General features: G+C 37.2%; 2 protein-coding genes and 1 long non-coding RNA gene across 3 annotated transcripts; 1 reads left to right on the forward strand and 2 right to left on the reverse strand.

The window, feature by feature from the left end:
* Window positions 1-5179: 5179 nt before the first annotated feature.
* LOC137740351 (uncharacterized) lies at window positions 5180-6653 on the reverse strand. Its single transcript, XM_068480218.2, has 2 exons — window positions 5831-6653; window positions 5180-5750 (listed from the first exon to the last, which is right to left on the reverse strand). The coding sequence occupies exons 1-2, from the start codon at window positions 6359-6361 to the stop codon at window positions 5541-5543; spliced, it is 741 nt and encodes a 246-aa protein (XP_068336319.2). The 5' UTR covers window positions 6362-6653; the 3' UTR covers window positions 5180-5540.
* Window positions 6654-8255: 1602 nt separating this feature from the next.
* On the reverse strand, window positions 8256-9781 carry LOC148694103 (uncharacterized). Its single transcript, XR_015966180.1, has 2 exons — window positions 9575-9781; window positions 8256-8539 (listed from the first exon to the last, which is right to left on the reverse strand). It is a non-coding gene; the product is annotated as an uncharacterized LOC148694103 (long non-coding RNA).
* Window positions 9782-12199: 2418 nt separating this feature from the next.
* LOC137739443 (G-type lectin S-receptor-like serine/threonine-protein kinase At4g03230) lies at window positions 12200-21442 on the forward strand. The gene is made up of 8 exons (XM_088700545.1): window positions 12200-13649; window positions 13923-14441; window positions 14602-14754; window positions 14847-15031; window positions 20053-20263; window positions 20378-20615; window positions 20725-20875; window positions 20972-21442. The coding sequence occupies exons 1-8, from the start codon at window positions 12293-12295 to the stop codon at window positions 21272-21274; spliced, it is 3117 nt and encodes a 1038-aa protein (XP_088556671.1). The 5' UTR covers window positions 12200-12292; the 3' UTR covers window positions 21275-21442.
* Window positions 21443-22158: the final 716 nt, after the last annotated feature.

A 22158-nucleotide genomic window follows, 5' to 3' on the forward strand; every position in this document is an offset into this window, starting at 1 on the left:
TTAGAAGCGCAGCTTATGACCTACTGTGACGAAAATTTATACATTTTGTTTTAGTTTCCTTGTCGCTTAAGCGGACGAAATAACCCTCAATTGGATTGAAAATTTGACAAATTTGACAGTATACCAAGTTCAATGACCATGGCTCAAAAATATTGTATGTGGCTGGGGTACCAGGGCACTCTATAAACCCCAACGCTACCATCACAGCCACAAAACTGTAACTTGACTCAGGCATAAGTGCTTTTCCTCACCGTGCTTTTCTGCATAATGCATGACGAGCACCTCCTGGTTTTCATGCATTAAACAAATAATGGATATTTTACAGAGAATAAATCGCTGTGAAGTGTCTATTCCGATAGAATTAAGAACTTGCTTTTTGTGTGTTGTCCCTTTCGTTTGCAGACAAGGTAGTTTCAAATGTAAGTGGAGAAGCAGCTTTTTATTTGAAATCAAGATAGAATAATCCTCGGATTCGTACTGGTAAAAATATTTTGGCTGGCATAGAAGTATGATCCTCTCAATTATTCACCCAACGTACAACGCGCATGAAAGTAATTTTTTTTAAATCATTAAAAACGCTCAGACTATAAAAAATGTTTTTAAGTTAAAAAGAAACCCTTGCATTTTTATTAAAAATTTCGATGCGTTTCTAATAAAAAATCACATATTGAAAATTCTTCTGAGTACAGGTGTTTTATAAGTTTTGTAAATTTGTACTATTATATCCACTTACAAGAAGTCGAGGATATATCTTTAATAGTATACAATAATTTCCCTTGAAAACTAGATCAACGCATCAGTATATAAGATAAACATGTATATTATAGTAATTTGGCGTAAAGGTAACACTCATTTAATTTTGGAAACCAACTGAGTGGTTAGTGTAAAACGATGGCACTATTAAGTTTTTGTCAGGAAGCTAAAATGGGTAAGCACAATGCAAATATTCTAATCCAAAACTAGCCTACTATTAGCAAAGGCGGTGAAACAGATTACTTTCTGCCAAGATACTCGTTGGATTCTTTTGGCGACAATTTTTAGATATTCATGAATCGTATATGTTCATCATATATTGTATGATAAGTTTTTATCAAGTACTGTTTATATTTATTTTTAAATAAAAATATTTAAAATAATTTATAACCGTACGATTAACGATGAACAGACACAATTTATGAATCTTTAGGATCATCACAAAGAGAATCTGACGAGGGCATGGACTCTACTTTCTGCAGCTAGTTTTTTTATTCTCTCAAATATCCCCTTTACCAATTTTTGTGGCCAGAAAACCAAGTGAAAATTTAGATGAACCTCCATCGTTCAAGGTGGGAAAGGATACAAACATTTCACCGTAAATGTGACAGTCATTTTTTAGATATTATTGGTTAAGAATTTTATTTTTATTCTAATGAAGAAAATTTATCTACAAGTGATCGATTCTTCTGGTGGATAGGATTGTTCTTGTCGATAAATTGCATCAAGAATTCAAATCTTCCCTATGCCCCTTTCCTAAGTCGAGTTTAGAGTGGAAATATTGTTTGTAAGAACCATTAACTAGCCTTCCAAGAAGTGTACTTGACAATTGTCCAAACTCATGTTTATTGATTGGTAATCATTAATGGATGTAAACCCCACGATCTATCAATTGAGAAAAAACTTGAATAGGGTTGTTTGACTAGTTAGATAGTTAAGACACTCTCAAAGAATCAGACCCACATACAATATTAGATATCATCCAACCGTTCATTAGCCACAAGCTCGCTCTTTGAAGTGTGACCTAACCAGCGGGTTGATCAAGCTCTTCGAAATATTTTCTTCGGCCAACAACTAATAATCACATACGTGAGTTCAATCCTCCAAGACTAGTTAGAGCTCTCTTCAACCTACTCATGGCTAGATTGATCGGTTTCGGGTCAAATAGAAACAAAGAAGATTCCACCTCTGACAAGCGCCTACCCCTAATGGTTTAAGCCAAGCTAGTATCACTTATCTTCTAATTTAAATAACATTTTACAAAGATTGGGATGGAAAACAACCCTCCCTTTTGTCACTCCAAGTGCTAGGAACATACTCCCTCTTTTGTCACCATCGTGGTGTCATATTTCATCAAGTTATGGTCAAGATAAATAAAAGCACCTACCATACTTTTGCTTTGGCTACTAGTAATATCTTCCTTTCAGACTAGGAATCTCTTTCTTCTTCTTTCCATTCCCTTCCATCTCTTCCTCTCACATTCTCTTATTTTGTCTTTCTTTTGTTATAAAAAATTAATATAAGATGTTGACGTGGCTTAACTGTGACCGTTCAAATAGGAGAGGAGGAAAGAGGAGAGAAAAAAATAGGAGAGAAAATCCTACTCCCTTCCGGACTGATGGGTTAGAAATTTTCATAAATAAGTACAACTGCAAACACCACCACCACATAACCATTCGAACCCTAAAAGCTTCAAACAAATATCCACCACAAGAACCAAACCTCTCGATCGAGTTCAGATCCTTTATGCTAATTTGCAGAGGTTATTATTCTTTCTCAATAGAGAAAGTTGTAGCAATGATCCTTAAATTTTAACCTAATTGGAGCAATGGTTCTTCAATTAAAAATTTATAACCATTGATTCTTTAACTTATCAAAACTTATAGCTATGATCATTTTCGTCAACTCCGTCAGAACTGCCGTCAAAATAAATTATGTTGGAAGAACCATTGGTACAATTGGATTAAAGTTGATGGATCATTGCTCTAATTCGGTTAGAGTTGAGAGACTATTTCTTCAATTGGTTTAAAGTTGAGGGGCTATTGCTACAATTTTCTCATTCGGTTTTTCATATTTGCCCCTGATTCAGCCTCTCATTTTGGCTGAAGTTCTAACAGAGTTGACAAAAAGAATCATAACTGCACATTTTAATGACTTAAGGGACCACTAGACAAGAATTTTAATTGAATGATCGTTACTACAATTTCCTCTTCTTAATAATTAACAACCCTCGAAGACGAACCAAAACAATGTATTAAAAAATATGATTGGTTGATGATCTTGTGGTGTTCTGCTGAGAGCCTCTCCAACCACAACCTGGTTACTTGGGAGATTTTTCTCGTATTATTTTATGATAAATCAGATTAATTAATCATATAATAGAGATTTAATTTCTCGGTTTTAGTAAAGTGATTGAATCCTTGCATAAACGTTTGGCCTACTTGATGCGACGGCCGGCCATAGACCTTAAATTAATCAACTAATAAAGGTTACGGAAAAGATACTAATCTTCATGTTCTTCGTTAATCAACTTTGTTTATGGTCTTGAGGTAGATATTTGTTGAGAAAAAATAATAAACAAACATACAAAGATATCCAAACCCGGACAATGTTAACAACTAAGATTAGAACAAATTATAGGTACTTAACAAAACCCAACGGCTTGTAAAAATCTATAAAAATCAAGAAGAAAGAAACTACGATAGGTTGAAGCATTTTATTAGTTGAAACATGACATGTCTTAGTTTTTTGTAAAAGCTGATCTTATGTTTGATGTAAATCAAGTGAGTAAAAACGTCTAGGATATTAATCAAAGGTTGAGAATTTGGACAGGAACTATTGCATCATGATCGTTGATGCATATGATTCCTACGACACATAAGTGGTACGACACTTATCTGGCTGTTGTTGATATGATACTCACGACACAAGAATGGTTAGACTTCGAAGGTGATATGATAGATACCTCACGACACATGAACAGTAAAAAAATTATCTGATCATTGGTGCAGTTTCAATACCCACAATGTATTAACGATCGTAATTGTATCACACGTGCAGGAGCGATTAAATCCAGAATATCACTATGAGTTGGTGCCTGCTCCCTATTGTGTTGTGACTCGTGAGGCTATTATGGGTCATGGCATTGTGTGTTCAAAGGACAAACGCATTATGTACTTTCAGAAAGGTCCCAATCTGATGAGTTGATATGTATGAGATGAGGATTTTCTTCGAATTCTCTCTGCAGGGATCTTCAAAATTCTCACATCATAATCATTCAACATATATTGTACGATTAATTTTTATTAGTTACTATTTATGTTTAATTTTAAATAAATAAATTTAAAATAATTTTTAACCGTATGATATACAATAAACGACTAAAATGTAAGAATCTTTAGAACTCTCGCAAGGATCCAAATTCGTCAATATGGACTAGGGTTTTCTGACAACTGCCACAATTCTAAAGACAGAGGCAGGCAGGCCATCACGATTCACGCCACCTCCATCCATCATCTGCACTCCTCCACGAGGACTCGGTCTTTTCACCTCCACCACACTCAAAAGTCAAATCTATTCCTTGCAAGACCGCATCTAAATCAACCACCTCGAGCGACGGTTGGGATGATAATTCAAACCCGTACATAAAACGGACTTGAATTCGATTTTTCAGGCTTGTGAACAAACAATAATAGTCAGAAAAAGGTTAAAATACTTGTATGAATTTTTTTTAAGAATTGTTATTAATATTCTAAAAATTTTATTTGGTACTTTAAACTTTCTAGAATTAAAAAGAAAAATACACTTGTAAGAAGTGTAAAATGCAATTTTTAAAATGCTAATAACAATTTTTTTTTTTTAGCTTTGAAAAGATAAATTATTATGATGAAACCATCAACTAATTTATTTTATAAAATATATATATATATATATATATATATTCTTTTTTTGATCTTCATAAAAATAAAATTGTCATGGCAAAATCACCAATTGATTTTTTAAATAGCATCTAAGAGCTCGTTTGAATGTGCTTTTAAAATGACTGAAAGCGTTTTTAGAGAAAATATTCTTGGGTTCCAGAAGCACTTTAAATCCTTTTTACAAAAAACATCACTTATGTATTTCTTCCAGAAAACATTTTAAGTGATTTTCTAGGATTTATTAACATTTTTATTAAAGATTGTTTAAAAAAAAAATTCATCAAAAACGCTTTCAGTTATTTTAAAAGACCATAAGCTTTTAGTTAAAACTTTCTTATCAAATCATATGATAAGCTTAGCAAAATTTAAGGTACAGGAGACGTGTCAATCACGTGACTAATCAAAGCAAAACAGGTAACATATTCTACCAAGTATCAAATTTCATTAACAGATTTGACGTTAAAATATGATGACATGTTATGTTAATAATTTAAATCATCATGAAATAAAGATTTAACTTGATTGATAATTCATATTAACGGCGGAGTAAAAAGTAAAAATAATCAAAACAAACCCAAAATTCCATTTTAATACAAGAAAAAAAAAACAGAAAGAAAAAAATTCAAACTCTCCTACAAATTACAAAGTACTGTTTTTTTTATTATAAAATAATGGCACGACATAAACAAGGAGAATATTAAACAAATTGTCTGACTAATACAAATTTAACTAGTGCTCTAATCAGGATCAGTTGAGTTGAAACTGTTGTTAGGTAATTAAAAAGAATTATCCATCATAAGCTACCTCATATCCGACGGCTACGACGGCTGCGGTCAAGATCGACGGTTTCAGATCCTTCATTAAAGGTTACGGATTGCCTTGCCGGCGAAAACTCCTCGGGGACTCAATAACGGGCGAGGACGGAGAAGCCGGCCGGTTTAGGTCGATTCTCCGGTCTTTTCGAGGTCTCGATGAGTCAACCGAAGTGGCTCCCCCGTTGCGTTCCGACGGACCCGCTCGAGCAGCCTTAGCGGAGCCACACCTCTGGTGAGGACATGAACGGTCGAGATCGGCGATCTGTGATATAAACTTACGAATCTTAGCCGTTGAAAAATGAAAGACGATTCTGAAATCAACGGAAACGGAGAATAACGTACCTGGGAGCGAAGATCCGACGCGGTTTCTCTGAATCGCTTCAACGAAACGGCGGTGGCGGTTTTGGAATCACCTCCACCGCCATTGTTGAAAGCAGTCGCAGACTGCTCGCCGCTCGATGCGCTTGAAGTCGGCGGAGGCGGCGTCGCGGTGGAAGACAACGGCACCACCTGATTATCTCCGTCCTCATCGAAATCAACATCCTCATCATCATCGTCGTCATCGTCATCGTCAATCTCATCGTTATCCGAATCGAATTCCTCATCATTGCCGCCCTGGCTCTCGTCGTCGTCGTCTCTGCCTCCGTCTGGGAGAACGCAGCTCTCGCACACCGAAAAAGTGTGGCCGAGCTTTTCGCCGGAGGCCTTCCAAGGTGTGGGAGACTGGCAGCCGTGGCAGAGGAGGCTCCGGGAGTGGCGAGACACCAGGAAATTGGCGCCGTGAACCTTGGCGTCGCAGTCCCAGCACAGAATCGCCTGGTCCGATTCGCAGAAGATTCTCGCTGGAAGCCGGCAGAGCTCGCAATTCTTCATCTTTCTCTTGATTGCAAAGGACGCAGAGTCCGCCTTCAGTTTTTGGGAATTTTCTTTTCTCGCAGTTTCTGGGTGTTTCTCGGAAAATCTTATTCTCTCTCTTCTGCAACTTCAGGATGGGTAAGATGGAAGGGAAAACAAGGGAAAGGGCCACTTGCCGACAATAATAGCATCAACCCTGCCTTTTATTTCAATTACGATTTTACCATTCTTGGAACATGTTTTTGACACATCAACTACTCAAATAATTAAATTTCAAGAATTAGCTTAATACAAATTACTTACCTCATTTACAGATGATTGCACGTATTTTAAGTTTATTTTTAAGCTTCAAGCCTTATACGAGGTTGTGGGCTTGTGGTTGAAGTTGTCATGGTCTACTAGATAAACTTCTCGCCTTAGGTTATGTCATATAATCGAACAGGTAATTAAATGATGAAAAAAATTATAGGCCGAGTTATTAATATAATAGATCGTTTGATTTACTTTTGCTTAAGAAGCTTTAAATATATTGAATGCATATGTTTTCAAGTGATTGCATGCATTTAAAATTTACTCGATCAGACGAGAAAATCAAAGAACAGTAAATTCACTCAAATCTCTCATCAATTTCTTTTTAAAAAATAGAAAAAAGTTGAAAAGAAAGTGCTTTGAATAAAAACCAAGTAGACAAAGGGCATGGAGGTCATTTCAAGTGCAGAACGCTGCAGAAATTCAAAATAGTCCAAAGGTTTCAAGGGGAATAGGACCAAAGGCGGAGGCTGTGGTGCTCCGCGGCGCCAGGTGTCGGCTCCTGGGGGAACAAAAGCTTTGTGTGGTCTGTATGTGCACGCGGGGGGGGCCTTCGGTCTTTTCCCTCCTTTGGTTGGTGCAGAATCGCAAGGATATTTTCGAAAATCTGGCTGACATGGCATCCAGGTGGCGTATTTCTATGTGAGGAGATTCTATTCGCTTACGTGGCGGAATTTGAGCCATCGGACCACGTGGGTCTGCACCCGCAAGATTTGATTATTTATTACGTGTACTGTGGGTCCCGAATCCCCGAATAGCGCGATTTTCAGCCTTGCGTTTCGCGGCTGCGAATCATGTCCTCAATTCCTATCCTACTTTTTTATTAAAAATATTATAATAGATAAGAATCATCAAGCCGACGCGCTCAACATAGAAACCGCCAATAGCCAGTCGTCGAATTAGGAAAAGTAACAAAGATTGAAGACATACCATGTTTTTATACCATATTTTTATACTATCTTAAGTGATATTTGATGTGAACAATTATATTATTTGAAAATTTTGCAAAATTCAAGGAAATGAAAGAGAAAAACTCTTCGTATACCACAATTATCATTTAATTAATTAGTTTTTTTTTTAATTATTAGTTTATTAAATAGTGAACTAAATTTAAAAATCTGATTAATTCAAATGATGTGGATGTCCACATCGAATGCCACATAAAATGATATGAAAATGTGGTATAAATAGCATTACTCGGAAATATAACTAGTGTCGTTTTAAGCTTCTCGAAACTCTTGTTAAATATTGTCCGTTATTTTGTTCCATTTATTTAATTTTATGATTAGATATTAAAGGTAGTGTGTGTAAGGTTAAAAGGTGTAAACAAAATATCTCCCAAGATTAATATTACAAAATTCTAAACATATATTAATTTATTTTTTATTTTCTTGAATATAGGATTCGTACAATTTTTTTTTTATATTTTTTTTATGTAATATGTACCAATTTTTTATATACCACTTTGTTATAAAACTAAGAACTTTGCAAAAATCTGACTTTAGTATTGGGATATGGTGTCGAAACGAAAAATGAAAAGTGCATATGAGGTGTAATATCCTAATAGAAAGTGAAGGAGTGGACACAAAGATTCGCGATAGCATTGAGTGTGAAAAAAATTAATGTTTCATTATAAAATCAATTACTAATATGAATAGTAGCTCAACCTCTTATAAACCCTTGCTTCCCTCACCAAAGTGGAACTTCGTCCCCACATTCTCACAAAGTGATTGCAACAAGGTTAACATTTACCAGTATGAGGGTAGCAAGATCAAAGTACGTCATTGCAGCAAGGTTTGTGAATTGCCTGCTGTTTTCCATCTTCATTTCGTATGCAATAGTAGTCTTGTTGTGCTGGAGGAAGATTTGAACTCGAATTCTTGACCCCTTCGCCAAAAGAAATAGGAAAAAAAAAAAATCAGATTTCTTGCACTCCAGGACTGTAAGGTCCACGTGTTGGATACTACTGGAAATAGTTAATGGGCTAAATAAGCGACTTCACTAGTACAAAAATGTTGGGCCAAATCCGAAGCCCAAAGGTTAATATGGCCGACAGTTGGGTTCGAACCTGCACTACTGAAGGCCAGCATAACTATCGACTACCAAAATTTTTCCAAAATTGCATGTACCCCTCAAGGTGCACTGAGAATTGAAAGGAAATTTAATTTGCACAAGGAATAACAGCCATCGACAATGGGGCTCCCGATGATAGGCAAGGGTGGAGCTATGATTTTTTTTGGTGAGTTAGTTGAAATTAGTACCACATTATTATATGTTTATTTATTTTTATATAAAATTATATAATAATCAATATAAAAACCATAATAGAATATAAACAATTCTTGAAATCATAACCTTAACAGATAATTTTAAGGACCATATAAATAATTAACCTACTAAATAAATCAAGAAGAAGTAAATAAAGCGATTAAGGACTTACCAAAAGTTACATTCATTGGAAAATCGGTAACGAAAAATAAGGAATTGCGGATATAGGAATTTAATTGTGAACTAAAAAAAAATTCTTTTTCTTTTCTTGAGTAAGAAGTCCAAAGGCTAAATCACATAAGGTAAATGATCTTTTTCTTTAACGAATAGGATAGAAGGGGGAGAGGAGATAGAACTAGTTTATTATTTTTAGCATAAAAAGTTCTATTTATTACCTGTCCTCTACTAAATATACATGAAATGCTAAACTGTTTTGGGATTGAGTGGGCTATGTGGGCTACATGCATTAACATAAGCCATTAAAGCATTAGTTAAAAAAAAGATAGTGCTATTCACACATCCTTATTAATTTTTTGCCATTAATCTTATAATTTATCCATTGAATGACGAAAACTATGAAGGTTGTGTGAAAAATAAAAATAAGCGTATAAATAGCACTACACTTACAAAAACCCTCCCTAAGCTATAGCTCACCTTAGCCTTGTGGGTGGCTCCGCCCATGCTGATTGGATCGTCATCCTCGTGCTCACGGTTCGCTTCTCAACAACAGCCTCGGAGTGAGGTGGTGCAATTGGCCGAGCATCGGAGGTGCAGATACTCACTCGCCGGCCGCCACAGCATTCTCGATTCCTAATAGTATGCTCCTCATTAGCGATTACTTCTTAATCTTGCTTATTTACTTCCTTAATTAAGCTTCTCCTTAATTAAGCTTCTCGAAACTCTTGTTAAATATTGTCCGTTATTTTGTTCCATTTATTTAATTTTATGATTAGATATTAAAGGTAGTGTGTGTAAGGTTAAAAGGTGTAAACAAAATATCTCCCAAGATTAATATTACAAAATTCTAAACATATATTAATTTATTTTTTATTTTCTTGAATATAGGATTCGTACAATTTTTTTTTTTATATTTTTTTTATGTAATATGTACCAATTTTTTATATACCACTTTGTTATAAAACTAAGAACTTTGCAAAAATCTGACTTTAGTATTGGGATATGGTGTCGAAACGAAAAATGAAAAGTGCATATGAGGTGTAATATCCTAATAGAAAGTGAAGGAGTGGACACAAAGATTCGCGATAGCATTGAGTGTGAAAAAAATTAATGTTTCATTATAAAATCAATTACTAATATGAATAGTAGCTCAACCTCTTATAAACCCTTGCGTCCCTCATCAAAGTGGAACTTCGTCCCCACATTCTCACAAAGTGATTGCAACAAGGTTAACATTTACCAGTATGAGGGTAGCAAGATCAAGGTACGTCATTGCAGCAAGGTTTGTGAATTGCCTGCTCTTTTCCATCTTCATTTCGTATGCAATAGTAGTCTTGTTGTGCTGGAGGAAGATTTGAACTCGAATTCTTTACCCCTTCGCCAAAAGAAATAGGAAAAAAAACTCAGATTTCTTGCACTCCAAGACTGTAACGTCCACGTGTTGGATACTAATGGAAATAGTTACAGGGCTAAATAAGCGACTTCACTAGTACAAAAATGTTGGGCCAAATCCGAAGCCCAAAGGTTAATATGGCCGATAGTTGGGTTCGAACCTGCACTGCTGAAGCCCAGCATAACTATCGATGCCACCAAAAATTTTCCAAAATTGCATATGTATTCCTCAAGGTGCACTGAGAATTGAAGGGAAATTTAATTTTCACAAGGAATAACAGCCATCGACAATGGGGCTCTGGATGATAGGCAAGGGCGGAGCCATGATTTTTTTTTTTTTTTTTGGGTGAGTTAGTTGAAATTAGTACTATAAAATCATATGTTTATTTTTTTATTATATAAAATTATATAATAATCAATATAAAAACCATAATAGAATATAAACAATTCTTGAAATCATAACCCTAACAGATAACTTCAAGGACCATATAAATAATTAACCTACTAAATAAATCAAGAAGAAGTAATTAAAGCAATTAAGAACGTACCAATAGTTACATTCATTGGAAAATCGGTAACGAAAAATAAGGAATTGCAAATATAGGAATTTAATTGTGAACTAAAAAAAGTTCTTTTTCTTTTCTTGAGTAAGAAGTACAGAGGTTAAATTGCATAGAGTAAATGATCTTTTTCTTTAACGAATATGATAGAAGGGGGAGAGGAGATAGAACTAGTTTATTATTTTTAGCATAAAAAGTTCTATTTATTACATATCCTCTACTAAATATACATGAAATGCTAACCTGTTTTGGGATTGAGTGGGCTCTGTAGGCTACATGCATTAACATAAGCCATTAAAGCATGAGTTAAAAAAAAGATAGTGCTATCCACACATCCTTATTAATTTTTTGCCATTAATCTTATAATTTATTCCATCGAATGACGAAAACTGAGAAAGATGTGTGAGAAATAAAAACGAGCGTGTAAAAAGCACTACACTTACAAAAAACCTCCCTAAGCTACAGCCCACCTTAGCCTTGTGGGTGGCTTCGCCCGTGCTGACAGGATCGTCATCCTCATGCTCACGGTTCGCTTCTCAACAACAGCCTCGGAGTGAGGTGGTGCAATTGGCCGAGCATCGGAGGTGGAGATACTCACTCGCCGGCCGCCACAGCATTCTCGATTTCCTAATAGTATGCTCCTCATTAGTCATTACTTCTTAATCTTGCTTATTTACCTCCTTGTAAAGCACAAAATTAAACTGCTTCGCCCTGCATAACTGCCATATACTCCCCAAAGAAGATGAAGACCCAAATTAAATTCTTATTTATTTATTTATTTATCTTTCAAATTGCATGCATCGGTAAAATCGAAAGTTTTGGATAAATTAGCTTGGACTATGGACGCTGGATAATGTATATGCATTGTCTCGTTATTGACTATTCTTGTACAACAGAAAAATGAAAAAAAGAAAAAAAAAGCCATTTACAAAATAAGAGGGAAAGCGAGAAATAAAGTTGTGGACACGAAGAAGAGATGATATACAACAATTCGACGACCGTGACCGTGCATTTGCCACTTTGCAATCATTGAGCTCAGTCTCTATACATGTAGGCCATAGCCATATCGACATTTGTGGAAACAAAGAAAAGTTGAAAAAGAACTCGACGACCTTGACTTTCACGTTGTGCCAACTACTGTTCAACCAGGCAGCATTGAATGATTGCCACAGGATCAACATTCTCTACGATATATGTTAATTAAGTTGTCAATCTTTTGGTAGCAGTAGCCTCTCCTTAATTAATGATGTTTCCCAGAGGGAGGTTAACAAGATCAAATTACGAGGTTGCATGGTTTGCGAATCGCATGCTGTTTTCCATCTTCGTTTCATATGCAGTAGCAGTCTTGTTGTGCTCATCTCACCCATTTTGCTGTGCTAGAGATACAATAACAGACGGCACTCCAATGAATGAATCAGAAACTCTTGTTTCATCTGGAGGAAGATTTGAACTCGGATTCTTTAGCCCTTCGCCTAAAGGGACTCAAAGATATGTTGGCATATGGTATCACCAACTGAGTCCGAGGACAGTGGTATGGGTTGCCAACAGAGAAAAGCCAGTTCTCAATTCCACTGGTACCAGACTCCTTGCACTCCGAGATGATGACCTCCAAGTGTTGGATGCTACTGGAAAGAGTTACTGGTCAACGGGGCTTGAAACATCCAAGTCTTCAGCACGGACTGCGAAGCTCATGGATTCCGGGAACCTTGTTCTAAGCAGTGGGGATGATCAGTTGGCAGAGAAATTTTTATGGCAGAGCTTTCAAAGTCCAACTGATACATTCATTCCTGGGATGATGATGGGTGGAAGCTTGGTGTTGACTTCGTGGACAGGCAAAGAAGACCCGGCAAGCGGGCAATTCAGCTTCAAACAAGATCCAGATAAAGAGGACCAGTATGTCATCACAAATTTAGAGTCGATCACGTACTGGAAAGGCGGAGAACGGGCATCTGATACAATTGACAGCTTTGATCAAATGCTCCTTGAAGTTAGTGACTTATTATCAAATTTCAGGAAGAATGTTCGAAATTCCAACAGCATTCTGAATAAAAATAAATATGCAAGGTTGGTGCTTAACATTACTGGAGAGATACAGTTTTGGAAGTGGATTAATTCCACAAAACAGTGGCATTTGTATTGGTGGGCGCCAAGAGATAAATGCAGTGTGTTTAATGCTTGCGGCAACTTTGGCAGTTGCAATGTTAATAATATGCCGTTTCTGTGCAAATGTTTGCCAGGTTTCAAACCCCTGTATCCACAGCAGTGGAATTCTGGAGACTTTTCAGGTGGATGCACAAGAAAGTCCGCATTATGTGACAACAACAAGAATTATACCTTCTTGAGCTTGAAGAAGATGAAAGTGGGAAACCCAGATTCACATATCAACGTTAGTGAAACAGAATGCAGGAACCAGTGCTTAAATGAGTGCCAGTGCAAGGCTTATTCATATGCAAAATCTGAAAACTATAGTCCTCGAAGGCAGGCGCATGGGCCTACTTCATCGTGCAGAATATGGAAGGTGGGAGATCTAAATAATCCTGAAGAAGAGTATACTGATGGGGGCCAGGACCTCTCTGTTCGTGTTGCATTATCTGATTTAGGTATTCTTCCTCTGAAGCTTCCCGAAACTAACAAATGAATGTGTGGATGGCATAACTATTTACTTTGTGAATTAGATGATCAAACCATTTCCAACGAAAAAGTAGAACTCAGAAAGAACTTCAGTTGCATGATTCTATTTACCTTTGATTAAAAGCGGGGTTAACCTTTTTGAACATAATTGCAAAAGCATGAGATTATTCGACGTGAACATAAATGAGGTAGTGATAATTTCTTAGCTCGTTATGACAGTCAATTAATTACACCTTGCGCAGAATCAACTGTAAGAGACTGTAAGCCTTGTGGCACAACCATCATTCCTTATCCCCTGAGCACAAGACTGGGTTGCGGTGACCCCATGTACTTCCGTTTCAAGTGCAACGACTTCACAGGTCAGGTTAACTTTGTGGGACTGAATGAGACCTTGTTTCCAGTTATTAGCATAAACCCAAGTACACAGAGATTTTTCATCCAAGGCTTCCAGACCGAAAATGTAGATAACTGTGATCCTAGAAACAGAGGGGCTGATCTGCAGATCAATCCATCGTTTCCATTTGAAGTAATCAGTCCGTGTAATGCTGACCTGGGTAATTTTAGTTCTGAAGTACTATCATCCGGAGGTCCTAATGTAGTGGGGATGCGTTGGGAGCTACCAATGGAACCAACCTGTACAACATCTGCAGACTGCAGGGATTGGGCACATTCAATTTGCAAGCGTGCACAAGATGGAAAGAAAAGATGCCTGTGCGAAACCAATTTTCGATGGAATGGCTTGATATTAAGATGTACTCAAGGTGAAAATATCATGTTAGGCATAAAATTTTGGTCATGCATGTGCCCTCTTGCAAATCAAATTTTTATGTTGATATGAGTGCTGCAGAATCGTTTTACATTGTACAATACAGTAAAAATGATTATATGACAATATAAAATATTTTCTTTTCTTTCTTGCAGAAGGTAATCTTCTAGGGCCACCAAAAGAAGAGCATACGAGAAGAAAATTGACATTGTCTCTTATAATTGTAGCGGTGCTTTTAAGTGTGATTTTTCTGGCGTGCATCGTCATTTCCATTTATATATGGCGAAGAAATATTAACAACAAACGAGGTAACTGCTTTTCTATATGCGTTATTGTCATGAAAGATCTGCAGAGTTGTTCATAGTTGATGTGAATAAATGTCTTCAATTCCCTGTATTAGATCAAATAAGACGAGGACAGTTTGATAGTGAAAGGAGAGTCAAGGAGTTGATAGACACAAGCGAGTTCAAGGAAGAGGAAGGTATAGATGTACCTTTTTTTGATATGCAAACTATACTAGACGCTACAGATAATTTCTCAAATGCAAACAAGCTTGGACAAGGGGGATACGGGCCTGTTTACAAGGTAAGTGAACAGTTGTTTACCATTCCTTTGCACTCGAATCAACTTTATATAGCATCACTTGTTGTCATTAATGTTTATCTGTTGTGGTTAGTTGTAAATTTATATGTAAGGGATTGTTGAAGTTTATGGATGGAGTGTTTAATTTCTGGGTTTAGTTTTGAAGTATGAAGAACAGGGAAGAAAACTTGAAACTGTCTGGAAAAGAAAGAGTAAGCTTTCTGCTTGTTTTTCTTCTCTTTATGGAATGCGGCTGCTCTGTTTCTTTCCAGAGCATAAAACCAACATTCCTTTTTACATTCTTTTAAACACTAAATCCAATCTTAGCCGTACATAGTAGGTCATCAATATGATGATGACACATGGCTATTACAAGGACATATGAGACCTTAGAAAGGAAATGGATCCAGAACCTAAACTTGTCATATAAGACAATACAAAAACAATTAAGGAAATCTGAAAACAACTTAACTATCAACATTCCCTCTTAAGTTGTTAACTGATTTCACACTAAGTAGATCTCTGAGAAAACAAAAACGAGCTTTAGGAAGAGCCTTAGTGAAAATATCAGCAAGCTGGTCTTCACTCTTGCAGTACATGATGTCAATCACATTTTGCTGCAGAGCTTCTCTGATAAAATGGTACCTTCTATTTATGTGTTTCGATTTTTGATGGAAGACTGGATTTTTAGTCATGGCTATAGCTGATGTGTTGTCACACATAAGTGGAGTAGCTTCTGCCTGCATTTCTCCAAAATCTTCTAACACAAATCTTAGCCAAATGGCTTGAGTTGTTGCTTCAGCTGCACTGACGTATTCGGCTTCTGCAGTTGAGAGAGCAACACTGTGTTGCTTCACAGAGGCCCAAGAAAACACACCACTTCCAAATGTGAATGCATATCCGGAAGTGCTCTTCATGTCATCCTCAGACCCACTCCAATCACTATCACAATATCCTATTAGTACAGCTTTCTTTCCTTTCTCAAACTCAATTCCAAAATCAATGGTCCCTTGTATATATCTTAGGACCCTTTTGGCAGTTCCAAGATGTTTCTTGGAGGGAGAGTGCATAAATCTTGCCAACAGTGATGCAGCAAACATAATGTCAGGCCTAGTGGCAGTTAGATATAGCAAGCTGCCCACAATCTGCCTGTAAACTCCTTCATCAGTGGATTCACTTCCATCATTCCTGCAAAGTTTTTCATTTGTAGCCAGTGGTGTGCTCACTGGTTTACAGTTCTGCAAACCAAACTTGTCTAGCAGAGTTAGAGCATATTTCTTTTGCCCAATGAAGATCCCTTTTTCACTTTGCAGAATCCCCATGCCAAGAAAATGGTGCAGTAGTCCCAAGTCTGTCATTTCATACCTGTTCATCATGTCAAACTTGAATTCTGACATCAATTCTTCACTGCTGCCTGTGTAAACTATATCATCCACATAGATTGAGATGATTATAGTTTCAGTACCATTTCTTACCTTAACATAAAGTGTAGGTTCACTGGGGCTCCTCTCAAATCCACATAAGATGAGATATGCATCAATTTCTTCGTACCAGGCCCTTGGTGCTTGTTTTAGGCCATATAATGCCTTCCTTAACTTATAAACCTTTTCTTCTGCATTCTGAATTACAAACCCTTCAGGTTGGTCTACATAGACCTCTTCATGTAGAGTTCCATTTAAGAAGGCAGATTTGACATCAAGTTGGAACAATCTCCAACCTTTCTGGGCTGCAAGAGCTATTAGTGTCCTAATAGTATCCATCCTTGCTACTGGAGCGAATGTCTCATTGAAATCCACTCCGGGCTTTTGAGAATATCCCTTAGCAACAAGTCTTGCCTTGTGTTTTTGTATAGAACCATCAAGATTGAGTTTGATCTTATATACCTATTTAACTCCAATGACCGGCTTGGATGATGATCTGTCCACCAATTCCCAAGTTTCATTCTTTTCTATCATGGAGATCTCATTATCCATAGCTGCCTGCCATGCTTTATCTTTTGCAGCTTCTTGATAATTTTCTGGTTCTATGATACACATGTTGCACCTTGCATAGATATCAGTTAAGCTTCTTAGCCTAACCGGTGTAGAGGTAGGAGTTGCTGAATTCTGGACCCTTACGCTTGAATCTTGTGTTCCAGTAGTGTCCTCACTTTGTATTTGATCTGAAGCAGGTGCTGATTCCACTTGCTCAGTGATTCTATCATTGATCTCAACATTCAGTGGAACTGAAATAGACATTTCCCTTTGTGTTTCCCAATTCCAAGCTAAGTTCTCATCAAAAATGACACTCCTTGACAATATTACTTTCTTGGAATGCAGGTCATACACTCTATACCCCTTCTCACATTTTCCATACCCAATGAAGATTCCCTTTGTTGCAGATTCCTCCAATTTGTGCCTTAGTTGACTAGGCACGTGATAGTAGCATATAGAGCCAAAGACCCTCAAGTGCTTGACTCCTGGCTTCCTGCCACTAAAGGCTTCAAAAGGTGTTACTTCATGAAGTGATCTGGTAGGACATCGATTAAGAATGTAGACTGCAGTTGTTACTGCTTCACCCCAGAAATTATATGGTAAATGCTTCTCATGTATCATAGCCTTTGCCATCTCAACAATTGTCCTATTCTTCCTCTCAGCCACTCCATTTTGCTGAGGGGAATAGGCAATTGTGAGTTGTCTTTCCAAACCAACATCTTCACAAAATTTCAAAAAATCAGTGGAGGTGTATTCTCCCCCTCTATCACTCCTCAATTTCTTGATTTTGAATCCACTTTGTAGTTCTACCATGGCCTTAAACTTCTTGAAGATATTGAAAACTTCAGATTTCAGATTCATCAGGTATACCCAGCACATCCTGGTGTAATCATCAATAAAGGTTAGGAAGTATTTGTTACCTCCTATGGTAGAGACTTGCATTGGTCCACATACATCAGTATGGATCAATTCTAGAGGTACAGTGGCTCTCCATGCTTTCTCCTTGTCAAATACCTCTCTGTGAGCTTTACCCATAGCACACCCTTCACAAACTTTGGATGTATCTTTTATCTCAGGTAGCCCATAAACCATTTCCTTTTGTTGTAGAGATTTTAGACTTTGGAAATTCAGATGCCCAAATCTCCTATGCCAGTTCCAAGTGGTCTCTTCAACAGTTGCTCTTCTAGCTACTTCATTTCCATATTCAAGTGTCATAGGGAAACACCTATTGCTGGTCATTCGCACCCTTGCCAAGAGGTTCTCAAAGGTTTTGTCATCAAAGATATCCACTAGATAATCCCCAAATACCAAGAAGTACCCATGTTCAACCATTTGGCCTACACTCAAGAGGTTTTCATCTAGTCCTGGCACTAGCATGACCTCCTTTATGAATCTTTTTCCGTGTTTGGTGTCAATAACCAATGTTCCCTTTCCAACAGCTTGAACTAAGTCACCAGTACCCATCTTAACTTTGGCTGTCACATTCCTGTTCACTTCAATCAAGAGGGATTCATGGCCAGTCATATGATTGCTACATGCACTATCCACATACCATACACTAGAATTTTTCACCACAGAGGCTGAGTGACAAGCATAAAACATAGTTCCCTCTTCCTCTACTTCATTTGCATAATTTGCTGCAGGTACAATTTTGCTTCTGCAGTCCTTTGCCAAGTGACCAAATCTGTCACATTTATGGCACTTGGGTTTTCCCTTAAACCAGCAGGTTCCATAATGTAGTTTGTTGCAGTGAACACAGGAAATCTTTGTTCCTTCACCTTGATTCTCCTTCTTTGGGACATTTGCAGATTTTACATCCATTTTCTTGCCTTTGTTCTTCCAATTGTTCTTGAATTTTGAGCTACCCCCATATGAGGAACTTGGTCCTTCTCTGGGATTGATACTCAAGGATGAAAAAGCCTTCTCTGAACCATAGTCAGCATGCCTTTGTAGTCTTTGCTCATGTGACTTCAAGGAACCCACAACTTCTTGCACACTAATTGTATCTGTGTCTTTGGTTTCCTCTATAAGTTCTGCAATCGAATCATAGCTCCTAGGTAGACTAATCAAAAGCTTTTGTACAATTCTTTGATCAAAAATTTCTTCCCCATATGACCTCATTTGATTCACAAGCTCAAACAGTTTAGATACATACCCAGATAAAGAATCATCATCCTTCATTCTAAGATGTTCAAATTCCCTCCTAAGCCCTTGCAATTTCACAGATCTTACTTTCTTATCACCAACAAATTCTGATTTTAGAATATCCCAAGCAGCTTTGGAGGTTACCTGTTGAGCTATGCGAGGAAAGATATCATCTGAGACTGCATTTTGAATCAGTCCTAGTGCTTTTGCATCTTTGGTGACGTTGTCCTTCAGTGCTAGTTTTTCAGCTGCTGTAAGCTCTTTCTCATCCTCCTCATCTTTCTCAGGTTCTTCATACCCTTCTTTAACTAGTCTCCAGAGATCCTGCGAGATGAAGATCGTACGCAGCTTGATCATCCAGAAATCATAGTTACTTCCATTGAAAATGGGAGCTCGTAGCTCACCACCTCCGGCTCCGGCCATCTGAGACTAAACCGTCAGAGATTGGGGTATTTCGTTGATTTCCCCTTTTTGTGCTTCGCGATTTCACAACGCCCAGATTCAAATTCAAACCTGTGCTCTTGATACCATGTTGAAGTTTATGGATGGAGTGTTTAATTTCTGGGTTTAGTTTTGAAGTATGAAGAACAGGGAAGAAAACTTGAAACTGTCTGGAAAAGAAAGAGTAAGCTTTCTGCTTGTTTTTCTTCTCTTTATGGAATGCGGCTGCTCTGTTTCTTTCCAGAGCATAAAACCAACATTCCTTTTTACATTCTTTTAAACACTAAATCCAATCTTAGCCGTACATAGTAGGTCATCAATATGATGATGACACATGGCTATTACAAGGACATATGAGACCTTAGAAAGGAAATGGATCCAGAACCTAAACTTGTCATATAAGACAATACAAAAACAATTAAGGAAATCTGAAAACAACTTAACTATCAACAATTTTGTTGCCAGGGAATGTTTATTGGAGGCCAAGAAATCGCGGTGAAAAGGCTATCAAGGGTTTCAGGACAAGGCTTGCAGGAATTTAGGAATGAGGTGGTGCTGATTGCCAAACTTCAACACCGAAACCTTGTTAGACTTAAGGGATATTGCATGAAAGGAGAAGAAAAGATCTTACTCTATGAGTACATGCCTAACAAAAGTTTAGACTTCTTTATATTCGGTTCGTTCCAACTCCTCTTTTCATTATCTTTTACTGCATGATATGATTTCTTGATTGACTTAACTACGATAGCTTCTAAATTTTTCTCTATATGGAAAATGGAAATTCTGCAAGATCATACAAAAAGCATGTTTCTCAACTGGGAGATGCGTTTTAGCATCATTTTGGGAATCGCTCGAGGGCTTCTTTATCTTCATCAAGATTCCAGATTGAGGATCATTCATAGAGATTTGAAAACCAGCAACATTCTTCTAGATGAGGAGATGAACCCCAAAATATCTGACTTCGGTTTGGCGAGGATTGTTGGAGGCAAGGAAACTCAGGCAAACACAAACACTGTTGTTGGAACTTAGTAAGTTACTAAGTTTTGTGTCTATGATTTCATATTCTTGACCCTTTTAGGTGGAAGTGCTTTTGTGCCTGCATAAGTTACAAAGTTTTTTTTTTTTTTTTTTATACAGTGGTTACATGGCTCCGGAGTATGCATTGGACGGAACTTTCTCAGTGAAATCAGATGTCTTTAGCTTTGGCGTGGTTCTTCTTGAGATAATCAGCGGAAAAAAGAATACAGGCTTTTACCAATCCGAACAAACTTTCAGCCTCATAAATTATGTAAGACAGCAAGTGCGTCGAATATTTCATATCCATTTTTAAACCCAATTTACACGTGCATCATTCTCGTATTTTACCATTTTACCATTTTCTCAGGCATGGAGCCTCTGGACAGAAAACAAAGTGCTGGATTTAATGGACAAGACTTTGGACGAAAGTTGCAACAAAAACCAGTTTATCCAGTGTGTCAACGTCGGCCTCTTATGCGTACAAGAAGATCCAAACGATCGGCCCGCCATGTCAAACGTTATCACCCTGCTTGACAGTGATACTGCAACCTCTCCATCTCCTAAACAACCAGGGTTTCTCACAAGGAGAGGCAAATCCAGCACAGCTTCTTCTTCTAGTAAGCCAGAAACTATATCTGAAATAACCACCAGTACAGTAGAAGGTAGATAATTAAAGGACGGTTGATACTCTAGTTTTTTACTCTTTTTTCACGTCTCAGTTTTTTCCTTTTTTACATTTAACGCTTATCGTGGTAATTGTAAAAGCATGTCTCTAATGTTTCTGGTCAGAAAAGTTTGAGTTTGACCTCTTGGCAGTGTGACTTGGTTTCATCGTCTATTCTTTTCTTTCTTTTTCTCAGATTAATCCTCGATCGAGTTCTTGATTAACTTATCATGAAATCAACTTGGAATGAGTGTTTTTTTTTTTTTTTTTTCTTTCTTTCTTTCTTTTTATGGGTTTAGGGATTCGATTCCGTGGATTTCAATTATATAAGCGATTTATGATTAATGATAGGTTTAATATACAGAGATTTAGATAGGGAAGTGATTTTTGCACGCGCTTTATCGCACTCAAACCCTTACAGTTGCAACGTAACAAAATCACAAAAGTAGATCGTGTACGAATCCAAAACAAAAGCACACAACTTCACCAAACTAAGCATTCAAACCACCACGTGTTGAATAAGAAGAGTATCCAAGATAACTCTAATGATCCCAAGAAGAAGAAAATAGAGCACACTCTTAAAGAAAGCTCACAAAACAAACTAATTAGCAAAGCTTTTCTTATTTAGCTCTAGGCTTTGTTTCTCCTTGGATGATTTACAATGCTTTAGGACTTGGGTATTTATAGCAAACCAAATGAAAGCTACACCACACACTTACTTCACCTACAACATCCACCTACTTCACCTACAACCTCCACTTACTTCACCTACAATTGACATTGATTCTCAACACTCCCCCTCAATGTCAGCTCTCATTCTTTGCACTGTGCTGAGCAGACAGCGAAAATTTTCGAGCTTGCCTGTACTTAAACTTTTTGTGAACAAGTCC

The sequence above is a fragment of the Pyrus communis genome, chromosome 9 (genome assembly GCF_041283825.1).
Source record: "Pyrus communis isolate YQ-2024b chromosome 9, ASM4128382v1, whole genome shotgun sequence".
In the NCBI taxonomy this organism is placed as follows: Eukaryota; Viridiplantae; Streptophyta; class Magnoliopsida; order Rosales; family Rosaceae; genus Pyrus; species Pyrus communis.